Source organism: Xyrauchen texanus, chromosome 7 (genome assembly GCF_025860055.1).
Source record: "Xyrauchen texanus isolate HMW12.3.18 chromosome 7, RBS_HiC_50CHRs, whole genome shotgun sequence".
In the NCBI taxonomy this organism is placed as follows: Eukaryota; Metazoa; Chordata; class Actinopteri; order Cypriniformes; family Catostomidae; genus Xyrauchen; species Xyrauchen texanus.
In genome coordinates this window covers 22,680,785-22,695,524 of record NC_068282.1, presented here as the reverse complement: position 1 = coordinate 22,695,524, position 14,740 = coordinate 22,680,785, and the positions used below count along the sequence as shown (strand labels likewise).

At 37.5% G+C, this 14,740-nt stretch overlaps 1 protein-coding gene across 19 annotated transcripts in view; it reads left to right on the top strand.

Moving 5' to 3' along the window:
- LOC127646400 (dedicator of cytokinesis protein 7) overlaps positions 1-14,729 on the top strand; it is an 80,233-nt gene extending 65,504 nt beyond the window's left edge. For 9 of the 19 annotated variants that reach the window (XM_052130008.1, XM_052130006.1, XM_052129999.1 and 6 more), the window contains 8 exons: positions 1,791-1,805; positions 6,291-6,425; positions 6,532-6,621; positions 6,754-6,990; positions 8,102-8,245; positions 13,035-13,141; positions 13,415-13,582; positions 14,304-14,729. In XM_052130008.1, coding sequence (XP_051985968.1) covers positions 1,791-1,805; positions 6,291-6,425; positions 6,532-6,621; positions 6,754-6,990; positions 8,102-8,245; positions 13,035-13,141; positions 13,415-13,582; positions 14,304-14,346 — 939 coding nt within the window. In that variant the 3' untranslated portion in view covers positions 14,347-14,729. The remainder of the gene's footprint in view (positions 1-1,790; positions 1,806-6,290; positions 6,426-6,531; positions 6,622-6,753; positions 6,991-8,101; positions 8,246-13,034; positions 13,142-13,414; positions 13,583-14,303) is intronic. The other 10 variants (XM_052130007.1, XM_052130003.1, XM_052130001.1 and 7 more) reach the window with 4 other exon arrangements.
- Positions 14,730-14,740: the final 11 nt, after the last annotated feature.

Genomic DNA, 14,740 nt, shown 5'->3' with positions numbered 1-14,740 from the left:
TACGTTCTGGCTTCACAGTTCTGGCCACCATTTATTTCCATTGTGAGGACCAACAGAGCTGAGATATTTTAACAAATATTTTTGTTTGTGTTCTGCAGAAGAAAGAAAGTCATACACATTTGGATTGCACAAGAGTGAGTGAATGACAAGAGAATTATCATTTTTTGGTGAACTACTGTATCCCTTTAATTCATTGTGAAGAACACAGCAAAAATAGACTCTGTGTCGAAGCTGCAATGCTTCTGCCATGCTCTGCTGCACTGCTTCTGCTTCCGATGCGATAACTCGAACCTGTTACCATGGGCGCAGAAGAGAAAAAATGCGCTCCTTCTACTCTGCTTCGGCGTGCTATGTGCAACAGGCGCAAGACAACAGGACTTTGTATTATTGCACTATTAGTACAATGCAACAACCTGCCAACTCGTATGTGAATGGACATGTCTCACAAAGTTTGCAACATTATACTTGTGTACAGACTCGTGACATAACTTGAAAAACACATTACTGAAGGTTGTGTAGTTCACCAAATGTTTAGTCAACAAAAGCCATTTAGATGCTAGAAGAGATTCTTACATGTTAACAAGAGAGACATGTTTGTTCTTTTAGAAGATGGTATGTCTTGGACATTATATATTAGGGATATAAAAAAACTATCCTGAAGCACTAAACTTTGGCACATAACTCGTCTTGCCTTGTTTGTGTTACGGACATGATTCCTACCTTAAATCATGAGGAGCATGATAATCTAAGCAATCATGCTGCAATTTAAATTTTCACCTGGTAGACAAAATAAACAAACAAACAATTAAATTAATAGACAGTGAATTAGGTAATATTACAATATCATGAAGACTTGGGGGTAGACTCTTCTGACTTCAGTAATCAACCATCCATAACACCCTAGCAACCACATAGCAATGTGCTAAAAAAAACCTCAACTTCTTTAGATTCTTGCATGCAGTAGTTAATACCAGTGTGTAGTGATGAAAAGTCTACATGGAGTAATAGAGCGCAACAGTCAAGCTCCGAAAATAAGAATCCTTTTTATTTTCTCCATCTAATAAATAATTGAGCTCCAAGGTTGGTAATCGATGGAATATACGTTGGTACATTTGAAGCCATCAGTCCACGTTATTTCAACTTAAAAATAAAAAAATCTTGGTTAATAGTGGAATTCCAGGTGGGAAACCACACTACCCATGATCCTGAAGAAGAAGATCCACCAATCAGAGAGTCGTGATAAAACACCTGCAGAAGGACGTGGAGTCAATCTCCCTACATTTTCAAACTACTTATGTTTTTGTACATATTTTGAATATTTGCAACTTTCTTAATATATATTATTTTTATACTTTTAATCAACAACATTAAATCAATAGTTTTATATTTTTCCATTGTTTTAATTCAACCTTTTATCTTATGTCTAACACAGTTATCTCTTTGTCCAATCATTTAAATACTCTTTTGCTTCAAATAAAACTTTATAACATTGTAATTCAGCTTAGCTTAATTAGAGCTGGTTGTTTTGGTTCATGTCTTAGAACTCTTTAATGGCACATTTAAAAAAAAAAAAAATCCCTATGGAAGAAATGAATGGGGAAAATACCTCAAGTACCAAGAATGCTGAAAAAGTGGGCAGGCACTGTTGCGCTCTATAAATATCAGTTGTGGGAAACAAGTGTCAGTGTTTCCCACCGTGTTTTGTAGTTTGTGAGTCAGTCAGGGCTTCTGAATGGGGGTTACTGTGACCTGCGTATTTTGATTTTTGCTGTATTCTCTCTGTCATACAGAGCACAGGCTGGGAGGTAGGTGCTGAACTTCATGGTTAATGCTTAGCCCATATGTGCAAGCTGTGGGCATTTATCATGACTCTCTTTGCTATGAATTTGACCCATTAACCTTTTAATGGACATTTTATTTTCTTCGTCCATTCCTTCATCTCTCTTTCTGTGGGACTGCTGTCAGTGGTGTGTGGACAGCAGCGCCCCTCCTTCTCTGCTCATCTTCCTCTCTCCCCTCTTTCTTGAGGAGAAGCTAACATTGTCAATTTTGGCAGGCCATGCATGGGAGCCACTGTGTGACACTAATGACAGATTTATTCATGAATGCATCATTTCACTTCCACATCCATTTCTCTCTTTCATCAGCACTGGCATCAACGTCGTCTTGGCATGTCTCAAAAGCACAGGGTTCGATTTATGCGAGACATGTAGACAGCAATAACCAAAATAATTGTTGGATTGTTGTTAATGGAGAGTATGCTAGCATAAATCTTGATGCTTCTTCTCCTAAATGGGTATTTCATGGTGGATTTTAGTTCGAAACATCATATATTCTCCAAATGAAGTCTTTCAGCATACTTTCTTTCATAATGACCTATTGTTTCATTTAAAAATAACTGACCCCTTGTTTTTTATTTGCACCAGTGTTTCAAATGCACAGGGTGCAATTAATGTAAGACATGCAACTAGACATAACAAAATCAACTGAAAAATGAATAAAAAACAAAGAATTAGGGCAAGAATGTTCCTTCTGATGAATATGCCAGTTAAACTTTTTTTTTCTCCTATAGGGGCATGTCATGGTGGTGTTCAGTTCAAAACATTGCTTCCAAGTGACATCGTTTAGCATACTTTCTCTCGAAATTGAGCTATTGTTTCATTTAAAACTAAATCGACCCCTGAGTTCTCATTTGCACCAGTGTTTGTGTCAACTAGGATTAATCTCACTTTCACGTGGAATGTTGCATGGCACTGACTCACCAAAACCTTCATATTTGACCCATTATTGTAGCTTTATACCAGAAATGCACTCTCTTACCTGTCCATTAATACAGAAGTGAACTTGTTTTTTTCCTGCCTTTTTCTCATTGCATGTTTATTGTTGGGTTTTAGTCTTTGTGCGTGTGTGTGCGTGTGTGTGTTTATTTTTTCTTTGTAAAGTATTTATTTGAGGTGTTTGGTAGTATTGCTGTTTGTTTTGTGTGTACTGTATGTGTGTGTTTTGTTAGTCTTTCGAGGAGTTTAAATATGTTCTGTTTTCTTGTTTTTATTTCCCTGGTTGCTGACCCCTCCTCTTCCCACTTTAATTATTGTGTCTTGTGGTAAGTTCATAGTTTTAGAGTTTAAATCTGTAGCTTTATGATTGGAAAAGCGATTGCAATGAACCAGATTGGGGCTGAGCCATCTTAGACGACTGATAACTGTTTTGTGTAATGACAATATATTTAATGTTTTTGTCTCTTAGGAGATAGATATATGACTCATCCAATGTGCAGTTTTCTTTCATTTGAGTGATATATTATGAAACGCCACACTGCTAAACACAGTGTAAACCAATGTGTACTTCATTGTGTGTGTTTCCTTAGAAATCCTATATTTACTGTGCCTTATCACATTGTGAAAAGCTGAAAATGTTGCTTTCAGAGGCTTTATATGGAGTTAGGATGAATATAAGTTGCATTTTGAACTGACAGACAGCACACTGGAGGTTTAGTCATTCACTAAATAGGGAGCAAAGGAGCATCCTATATCTTTCATATGCAGCTAAGTGCATTCACTCCTAAAATCCCACCAAAACTTTAGTTTTATGCTGATGATGATGTTTGGACCACTCAACAGGTTTGGCAGACATGGGACATTGGAAATCAGCACATATATTCAGAGATTTATAATGTATTATTTTATTTTAACATGGTTGGCAGTGAATAGATGATGCTGGCCATTACTTTGAATCAGAATTAATTATGCTAATTTCTAATGTAATGTCTGTAACTTCTCAGTAACCTGAATAACCAACACTCCTGGAAACATAATAAACGTTTTGATAAAAAAAAACTTTCTATAGCTTGGTATTGTTTAAGATTTCACAACTTAGTCCCGCTGTCCACATATGTTGCCATACATTTTTAGGTAAACATTTTGCTCTATTATTTTTATTTATTTATTTCTGCATGTTTATTAGGTGCTGCCAGATAAAATCAAATCAAAAATGGAAATTAAAAATGCACAGTCACACTCTGGTCTCAGGAGTTTAAACCTGTATGACTACAGGTTTGGAATAACTTAAGGACGAGTAAATGATGGCAGAATTGTATTTTGGGGGTGAAACTAACCTAAAAATAGAACCAATTGTCATGGAATTTGGAAAATGATGCCTGGATTATGAACATATTACATTCAGGTTCTCTGTTGTAAGCAAGATAAATTGATTAGTGCAGTCAGAGAATTTGCTCCATAGTTGGTCTGCTTTTGCTCAGCCCTCACCTGCACATTATTGACACTTCACTTTCTGTATGTAGAGCACCTAGACATGTTCCTGGCCCTGTACATGTAACATCCACCACTTTTTATACTTGATGTCTTTCAAAGTCCGCCTCAGTACATACTAATTTTTCAACTATTCCGATATGGCATTCTGTATACATAGGCTACAGTGGCACATGCACACTCTCCCGATGCTACAAACTAAATATTCTCTTTGGCTCTGCTATCTGTCTCTCTCTTCTTTTGAGAACAATTGTTGACTTACTGTTTAAGAACATCAGAATTTCTCCGGTCTTGCTCTTGTTATGTCCATCTTTGCTAATACATTTCTCTGAGAAATGTCCCACCACGTTCAAAACTGCCTCTTGCACCACTATTCTCAAACTTGGCTAAAACTATCATGTTTTTTCAATTAGGTTTTGTGTCTGATGTGGAGATGCTTTCTTTTCAACCACAACTTTCTTTAAATAACAAAGACAATAAAAATAACAAGTTGGAAATTATTTTTATTTTTTTGTTGTTTTACTTTTTGGCGTAAGTGAAGAATCATGCACTCAAACCGTGTAAACATACATATGGGAAAAATTCAAATGGGTAACCATAGGATCACAATCAAATGAGTTGGTGAATATACAGCTCTGGAACAAAATTAAGAGACCACTGCAAAATTATCAGTTTCTCTGGATGTACTATTTATTGGTATGTTTGAGTAATACTGGTCAAAATAACATAAAAAGATGCAGTGTTTTCAGACTTGCAAAGAAAACAAGTTCATATTCATTTTTAAACAACACAGTACTAATGTTTTAACTTAGAATGAGTTCAGAAAGCAATATTTAGTGGAATAACCCTGATTTTCATTCACTTTCATGCATCTTGGCATGCTCTCTACCAGTCTTTCACATTGCTGTTGGGCGACTTTATGCCACTCCTGGTGCAAACATTCAAGCAGCTCGGCTTTGTTTGATGGCTTGTGGCCATCCATCTTCCTCTTGATCACATTCCAGAGGTTTTCAATGGGGTTCAGGTCTGGAGATTGGGCTGGCTAAGACAGGGTCTTGATCCAGTGGTCCTCCATCCACACCTTGACCTAGCTGTGTGGCATGGAGCATTGTCCTTCTGGAAAAAACAATCCAGTCTTCCCTGAGAAGGAAGCAAGTTTTCTTCCAGGATAACCTTGTATGTGGCTTTATTCATGCATCCTTCCCAAAGACGAATCTGCCCGATTCCAGCCTTTATGAAGTACCCCCAGATCATCACTGATCCTCCACATGGTCATCTAATGGTTAGACGGAGACCTGGAGGGGCCTTAAAGCCACAGTGTCTTGCACCTACTGTGGAATTTAGTGGAGGATCAGTGATGATTTGGGGGTGCAAATAAATGCTCGAAAATATTTTTATTTGAAATTTGGGAGAAATGTTATCAGCACTTTATAGAATAAAACAAAACATTTTATTTTACTCAAACACATACCTATACATAGAAATAAGAGAAACTGATAATTTTGCAGTTGTCTCTAAATTTTTTCCAGAGCTGTATATCAAAACGTATTGTGGTAAAAGACTGGATACTTAGACTGGAATTAGGCTGGTATGATGCCAGTCCATTGAGTCTTTACTTGCTACTGTTTTTTGTTTTTTTCTCAATTATGTGTAGAAGTTGAAGCATATACTATACATATGATATTGTAGGCATTAGTAAATGTGTTAAATCTGTTTTCATGCATTTAACTCTTCATTGCTTCACTATGTTCAGTGTTGAATGCAGGTTATTCATGTAAACATGTACCAGACAATGTGTGCATTACTGTTGTCACTTGACAAGTTGCTGCCAAGAGAAAATGTTTTGTTTGTCTCATTGCACTTAAGAGTAAACATTTATTTTTTTATAGAATGCAGATCCATGGCATATGTCAACACTGAGTATCAGCAGGATTAGTTTTTTCTAGTTTCACTCTGTATTTTGAAGTGCTAGATTTAATTGATGGCAGATTTGTAATTGATTTACACATTTGTTTCTTCCAGAATGGAAAGCGAATGTTTGGCACCTATTTCAGAGTTGGATTTTATGGTTCTAAGTTTGGTGACTTGGATGAACAGGAGTATGTGTACAAAGAGCCAGCTATCACTAAACTGGCAGAAATCTCACATCGGCTTGAGGTACAACACAGTGAATAGTTTGTAATTGTGTGCGCATGGGTGTGTGTGAGAGACAATAGGCATATTATTTACAAATGCCTTAATTCTGTCTGTCTAAATTCCACAGAGTTTCTATGGTGAAAGGTATGGTGAGGATCAAGTGGAAGTCATTAAAGACTCTAATCCAGTCGACAAGTGTAAATTGGACCCAAATAAGGTGCTTTTTTTTATCAGAATGGCCCTTAACTTATGTGACCTTAAAGGCATTTTAGTAACCGTATTCATTGTCTTGAAATTACACAATAATACTAAATACAGAGAATAACATTTTGCATTCTCTCTGATACAGGCCTTTATTCAGATTACATATGTTGAACCATACTTCGACACTTATGAAATGAAGGACCGCATCACTTATTTTGATAAGAACTACAACCTGCGACGCTTTGTCTACTGCACGCCATTCACACTCGATGGAAGAGCTCACGGTGACCTGCACGAACAGTTTAAACGAAAGACCATCCTCACTACCTCCCACGCCTTCCCCTATATCAAAACCCGCATCAACATCATCCACAAAGAGGAGGTAGCCCAACCACACATTATAAAAGTTTTTTCACTGCCTGTCAAAAGTTTGGAAACACCAGTACTTATTCTTTGTCATTACTATTATCCACTTTTTGAAAATTCCTCAAAAGTATTCAGTAACATATGTATGCATGTGGATTTCACAAAAATTTTTAACAACTCAAAATAGTCTTATATTTTAGCTTATTCAAAGTAGACACCCTTTGGGTTTTGTTGGCTGATGTTTCTTCATAATATTCTTTTTATAGTTATTATATATATATATATATATATATATATATATATATATATATATATATATATATATATAATAAAAATATTCAGATAATTAAAATGCATTACATTCTTGTGGCAGAAGAGTTAGTCATTGATAAGACAATACAAAAAGTGTCTTTAGAATACAATGTATTGTTTACTACCATATTATTGATCATAAGTCAATCATTGGCATACAGTTCACAGCAATCATTACACAAGTGAATTTGTCAATCAGTTGGAGATATATTATGAGGGCTTGTTTAAGAGCCCGTCAGTTTACATCTGCGTCAGACATGCTTGTGTAGCGTCTCGGGTGCGTTGCATCATAAACAAAATGTTTAGGTCACTGTGTCAAGTTAAAATTAGTGTAATTCTCAATCTTTAAACACATCTTGAGATCCCTTAGTTCGCATTTGTGCTCCTCCAAGTGTTTTGAAAGCAAGAACGTAACACATGTTTGTGTTGTTCTGCCTACTGAAGTGTTTTCTTCACTGTATAAACTGTGCGTTGCTCATACAGCTGAAATTTCATTTACTGCCCTCTGGAGTAAACGGGTGGTACTACAAGCTTGCATTTCTCTGCAATCTTATTATGGTCCGGGGGCAGTGCGATTAATGGCGTTAATTTTTTAACGTGTTATTTTTTGTCAAATTAATCGCACTAACGCGTTAAATCAACAGCCCTAATATATATATAATAAATTATGTGTCCAAACCTTTGATTTGAAGTGGATGTGTATTCCTGTTAGATTGCTATTATATGGAAAAACTATTCAGAGATTATTTAAATTGATACTTAAAGTGATGATTAAAGTGATACTTTCTTTAACTGTACTTCTGTGCAATGTTCAGATCATCTCCACACCTATTGAAGTAGCTATTGAGGATATGCAGAAGAAGACTCAAGAGTTGGCCTTTGCCACTCACCAGGACCCATCTGATGCCAAAATGCTGCAGATGGTTCTGCAGGGGTCTGTTGGCACTACTGTTAACCAGGTGAATAACTGGGCATTTCCACTTGTAATACTTGCTGGGTATCATTCAAAATGTTTCGATTAGGATGCCGATATCTTGACGGTTCCTATGTGATACTTTTTCCGATACTTTGGTCGAAAAAAAAAACTCTGCAGGAAAACGACAAACACTGGTATTACCGCTGGTGGTACTATGGGCTAATTTTCAGTAAACATTGTTAGGGTTAAGCTTACACAATAAAGACACCTTGATTTCAAACTTTGAACATTATTTTTTTTATTATTTTAACAAAGTTCAAATGAAACTGGAAAAAAATAAGTGCATTTAAAATGTGTTATTCAACTTTTTGAAAGATGGCTTTACAACAGTTGTGAACATCTCTCTGGCAAAGAAGCTTCATCTGTGCATTCTCTACCCGTCGGGTGTTTCTTTATCCAGGAAAATATATCATGTGTGTGAATATTCATTTTGTTCCCTCTTTCACAATATATATATCCAATTATATCAGAAACCTCCAGGCTGAGGGATCATTGAATATTCTTGCTTTATTGATTTGCATTGAAAATCAATAAATTTAAAATTCAAATTGCACTCCAAATGAAAAAGCAAATAAATAAATAATAAAGTGATTAAAATAACCACCTTTCCATTTACTGTCAGGCAAGAATCCGTTTAAACATGCTGGTGGAAAATGACGTAGACAAATGAAGACATACAAACATTTATAAATGTAAAAATAATAATTATAATGATGATAATAATCACTGAAATATAAATCCTGGTTCGAGGAGAACGTGTTTTTGTATTATTTTATACGTTTTTTATTATTTTATAGGCTGCATAGTTGTGTTCACAATAAACTGTTCTGTGGAAATAAAGTTAATTGAACTCTAAGCACCTCCTGAACTGTGATGACTGAAGTCATTTGCAGCTCTCATAAAAAAAAAAATATCTGAAGGCAGAAACAAAGTGTGAGATCCTTAGATGCACGTGTTCCACAAGACTGCATGCCTACGCACGTCATACATGCCCATATATGGCTTTTCTGTAATCTGTACTTAATATTATAATAAAGAGTGTTTCTTCAAAAGGGTGTATACGGGCAAATTATTTGTAATATTAATTTGATAATAATAATAATAGTCTAATAAAAATAATAATAATACAATACACGGAAAAACTAGCCAAATATCGTCATGACACGGTCAAAGGCATCAGCTGTTGGTGATCACTCTGACCATCATTGATCCCGATATCATCATCTGTCAGCTCAACCTGAATGTGCATTTCTCTCTATAAATTAACACAATGTTCAGACTCTTGCTGGTTTTTCCGACACATTCAGAATCATTACCGCTTTTCCCTGTGTCGCTGCAGCTCGCTTTGTGCGCTTGTAAAAATTATATTTTAAAGGCTCATTATTATGGTTTAGTATTTCTGTATTATGTAATGTAGAACAGTGTTAGAAATGTTACTGATAACATTTTTCTCAGCCCTGGAACTCAAACCATTTTCTGATACTAGTGTTTTTCCTTGATGCCTAAACACAGCCAATCACCAGCACTTATAGATTTGGGCACATCTAGCATACTACATGCTTATCACTGACGTTGACGAGATTTACCCATTAGGTATTGAAATTTGGGACCGAACGACAAGACATTTTTCGATACTCGATTGTTTAGAGGCAATTCGGTCGGTGCCTAAAATTTATCACAGAGATCTTTTTTTGTGTGCTGAGTGTAAAAGTTTGGTTTGACCCATTCCGTGAAATGTGGGTCCAATGACGAGATCCACACAATCCATTTGTCATTGATAATGTCTCTTTAATTAAGCTGAGGCTGCAGTGGGCCTACCATCTGTGTACCTCAGCAGAAATCTGTACAGTTTTGACGAGCCTGTTCCCACTGCAGCCTAAGCCTTCTGTTCTTGGCTGACATAATTAGAACCCGACGTGGTCTTTTGCTGTTGTAGCCCATCCACTTCAAGGTTCGACATGTTGTGCATTCTGAGATGCTATTCTGCTCACTACAATTGTACAGAGTGGTTATCTGAGTTACTGTAGCCTTTCTGTCAGCCTGAACCAGTCTGGCCATTCTGCATTGACCTCTCTCATCAACAAAGCGTTTCCATCCACAGAACTGCCATTTACTGGATGTTTTTTTGTTTTTGGCACCATTCTGAGTAAACTCTAGGGACTGTTGTGTGTCAACATCCCAGTAGCTCAGCAGTTACAGAAATACTCAAATCATGAAGGTATGGGTCAGGAGCTTCAGTTAATGTTCACATCAACCATCAGAATGTGGAAAAATGTGATCTCAGTGATTTAGACTGTGACATTATTGTTGGTGCCAGACGGGCTGGTTTGAGTATTTCTGTAACTGCTGATCTCCTGGGATTTTCCCATGCAATAGTCTCTATAGTGTAAGGAGAATGGTGCGAAAAACAAAAAACATCCAGTGAGTGGCAGTTCTATGGACGAAAATGGCTTGTTAATGACTTAAGAGGAGAATGGCCAGACTGGTTCAAGGTAACAGCAACCCAAATAAATATGCATTTCAACAGTGCTATGCAGAAAATTTCGGATTATTCGGCTAGAGCAGCAGAAGACCCCTCCGGATACCACTACTGTCAGCTTAGAACAGGAAACTGAGTCTGCAGTGGACACAGGCTCACCAAATCTGGACAGTAGATGATTGGAAAAACATCACCTGGTCTGACAAATCTGGATTTCTGCTGAGGTACACAAATGGTAAGCCCACTGCAGCCTCCGTTTTCTGTTCTTGGCTGACAGAAGTGGAACCCAATGTGGTCTTCTGCTGTTGTAGCCCATCCGCCTCAAGGTTCAACATGTTATGCATTCTGAGATGCTATTATACTCACTACAATTATTTTTTTGAGCTACTGCAGCCTTTCTGTCAGCTGGAACAGTCTGGCCATTCTCATTTGATTTCTCTCATCAAAAAGGCGGTTCCATCCACAGAACTGCCACTTACTGGATGTTTTTCGTACCATTCACTATACACTCTAGAGACTGTTGCACATTAAATTCTCAAGAGCTCAGCAGTAACATAAATACTCAAACCAGCCTGTCTGGCACCAACAATCAGGCCACAGTCGAAATCACTGAAATATTTTTTTCTCCCTATTCTGATGGTTGATGTGAACATTAACTGAAGCTCCTGACCCATATCTGTATGATTTTATACATTACACTGCTGCCACACTATTGGCTGATTAGATAACCGCATGAATATGTAGACGCACAGGTGTACCTAATAGGGCCAGTAGGTGGCTCAGCGGTTAAGGCTCTGGGTTACTGACCAAAAGGTTGGGGGTTCAAGCCCCAGCACCACCAAGATACCACGGTTGGACCCTTGACCCTATCATAGCTGACCCTGCGCTCTGACCCCAGCTCACTTGGGATAAGTGAAAACAACTGCATTTCATTGGCTCTGTACCTGTACTCTGCACAATGACAATAAAGTTGAATCTTAATCTTAATAAAGTGGCCTCTGAGTGTATATACACTGATCAGCCACAACATTAAAACCGGTGAAGTGAATAACTTTCAATTATCTTGTTACAATGGCAACTGTTTAGGAATTGGATATATTAGGCAGCAAGTGAATGGTCAGTTCTTGAATTTCATGTGTTGGAAGTGTAAGGATCTGAGTGACTTTGACAAGGGCCAAATTGTGATGGCTATACGGCTGGATCAGAGCAGTGGAGTGTTCCCGGTATGCAGTGGTTAGTACCTACCAAAGTTGTCCAAGGTAGGACAACCGGTGAACCTGCGACAGGGTCATGGGCGCCCAAAGCTCGTTGATGCACGTGGGGAGCAAAAGCTAGCCCATCTGCTCCGATCCCTCAGAAGAGCTTCTGTAGCACTAATTGCTGAAAAACGTAATGCTGGCCATGATAGAAAGGTGTCAGAAGACACATTATGGGGCTGCGTAGCCATACAGACACAGACAGAATGCCCATTCTGACCCCTGTCCACCGCTGAAAGCACCTATAATGGACACATGAATGTCAGAACTGGACAATGGAGCAATGGAAGAAGGTGGCCTGGTCTGATGAATCACATTTTAGATCATGAGGACGGCCGGGTGCGTGTGTGTCATTTACATGGGGAAGAGATGGCAGCAGGATGCACTATGGGAAGAAGGCAGGCTGACGGAAGCATTGTGATGCTCTGGGCAATGTTCTGCTTTGTAACTTTGGGCATTCATGTGGATGTTACTTTGACACATACCACCTACCTAAAGATTGTTGCAGATCACGTGCACCCCTTCATGGCAACGGTATTCCCTGATGGCAGTGGCCTCTTTCAGCAGGATAATGCACCCTGCCACACTGCAAAAATTGTCCAGGAATGGTTTGAGGAACATGACAAAGAGTTCATGGTGTTGCTCTGGCCCCCAAATTCCCCAGATCTCAATCTGATTGAGCATCTATGGGATGTGCTGGACCAACAAGTCTGATCCATGGAGGCCCCACCTCACAACTTACAGGTTTTAAAGTATCTGCTAACATTTTGGTGCCAGATACCACAGGGCACCTTCAGAAGTCTTGTGAAGTCCATGCCTCGACGTGTCAGAGCTGTTTTGGTGGCACGAGGGGGACCTACAAGTTATAAAGTTTGGAAAACACTGGTCTAGATTTTTTTTATTTTTCTAGTTATGCTTGTTTTTGGCTACCAAATATCTATGTAAACAAGGATGTAAACAAGGACGAGTCAGTAGTCCAGAGAGGACTGTTTGATTACCATTCCTAACCAGTGCATGTATTGTATATCCCTCTACAGGGCCCTCTTGAGGTGGCCCAGGTTTTTCTGTCTGAGATCCCAAGTGACCCTAAACTCTATAGACACCACAATAAACTACGACTTTGCTTCAAAGACTTCACCAAGAGGTTAGATTCCAGATGCTCTGACACTACATTCTCATGGACTGCAGTAATCCAGCTATTGGCCCCAAAGACACAACACAGTATTGATAAATACTTTATATACACCGTAATTGGACCTATTGTCCTAAAATTATTCAGATTATTGCAGTCCATATAAACACAGCCACTGTTAAACACAGCCATCTGTTGTATACACAATTAAATAAAATGGACATTTTAATTTTGAAATTGTCTTATTACAATTTAATAACATCTAACCTTTCATGACTACCCCAGATGTGAAGATGCCCTTCGTAAAAATAAGAGTCTGATTGGACCAGACCAGAAAGAGTATCAGAGGGAGTTGGAGAGGAACTACCATAGGCTAAAAGAAGCTCTGCATCCTCTCATTAACAGGAAGATCCCACAGCTTTACAAACCTGTGTTACAGGTCAACTCACACAGGTAAGACTGCAATAATGGTGTCAAAATCTGTGTTGAGAATGCACTCCAGTATTATGTTCAGTGTGATTTGGGGAAAAAATGGCAATTCAGCTATAAACTTGCCACATGAAGTGTCAATGGTTACCTAAGTGATACTGATCAGATTAAAGTCAATTTAAGATGTAATCGAGACACATTTAAGGCGTACTTTTAAAACAACTTTGGTTTGAGACCTGGGTCAAAATCTTGATTTTCTGATTTATTGTGATCATTATTTGAATGATGCTTAAATACTTTAGATTTAGATCCAGTAGATGTCACACTGTCAAGTTTTTGTTAAACTAGCCTCCTCTGGAAACTGTTTTCAAGTCATGTTTATCAACATGAAATAGCTATAGTAGTAATAGGAAATGTTTATCTTTGTAGTGTACTAAGTATTCTATATCTAATCAATATTGTAATAGGAATATTTCATATAATATTTTTACAAACTCAATTACAATTATATCAAATGTAATCAGAATGGAATGTTATGAGAGATAGTCCAAAAAGCTTTTGGCAAGTGTTCTTGAATATACTGAAATATCTTGTTTTCCCCAGCAGCAAAAGGACAGCTTGACAAGGTAGCTAAGTTGTTGGACAGGCGTTTTTGTCAAATTTTTGATTGCCATGAACTTTTTTCCCTCTAGACTCATTTCCACTCCTTATTGCATGATGTTCAAGTTTTTTTCTTTTCTTTCAGAGACTCTTTTAGCAGAATGAGCCTTCGCAAGCTAGACATGTGAAGAAGAAGAATAAAAAGGACAAATACAATTTTATTTATTTGTATATATCAATCCTCTTCACAGTATCTGTGTTTCTGCCATAAAGTAATAAAGCTAAGTGTCTAGAAGTTTGGTACATCATTACAAATTTGTATTATTTTACAAAATGGCCTGTTACATGATCATAAGAATCAGTGGTGAGCAAATAATTTGTCAAATTTGTATTCCATTTTCCTATGTGCAGTTTTTTTCATCCCAGTGCATTTTTAAGCCATGGTACAAATTTATAGTTTGTTTAATTTAAACAGAAACTAAAAAAAAAATAATTACATTTCAGCAATATGTACTTTTTGTTTACTTTAAATATTTTACAAAATAAATACTCTAATAGCCATTGTGGTGTGCAGTGTGTGGT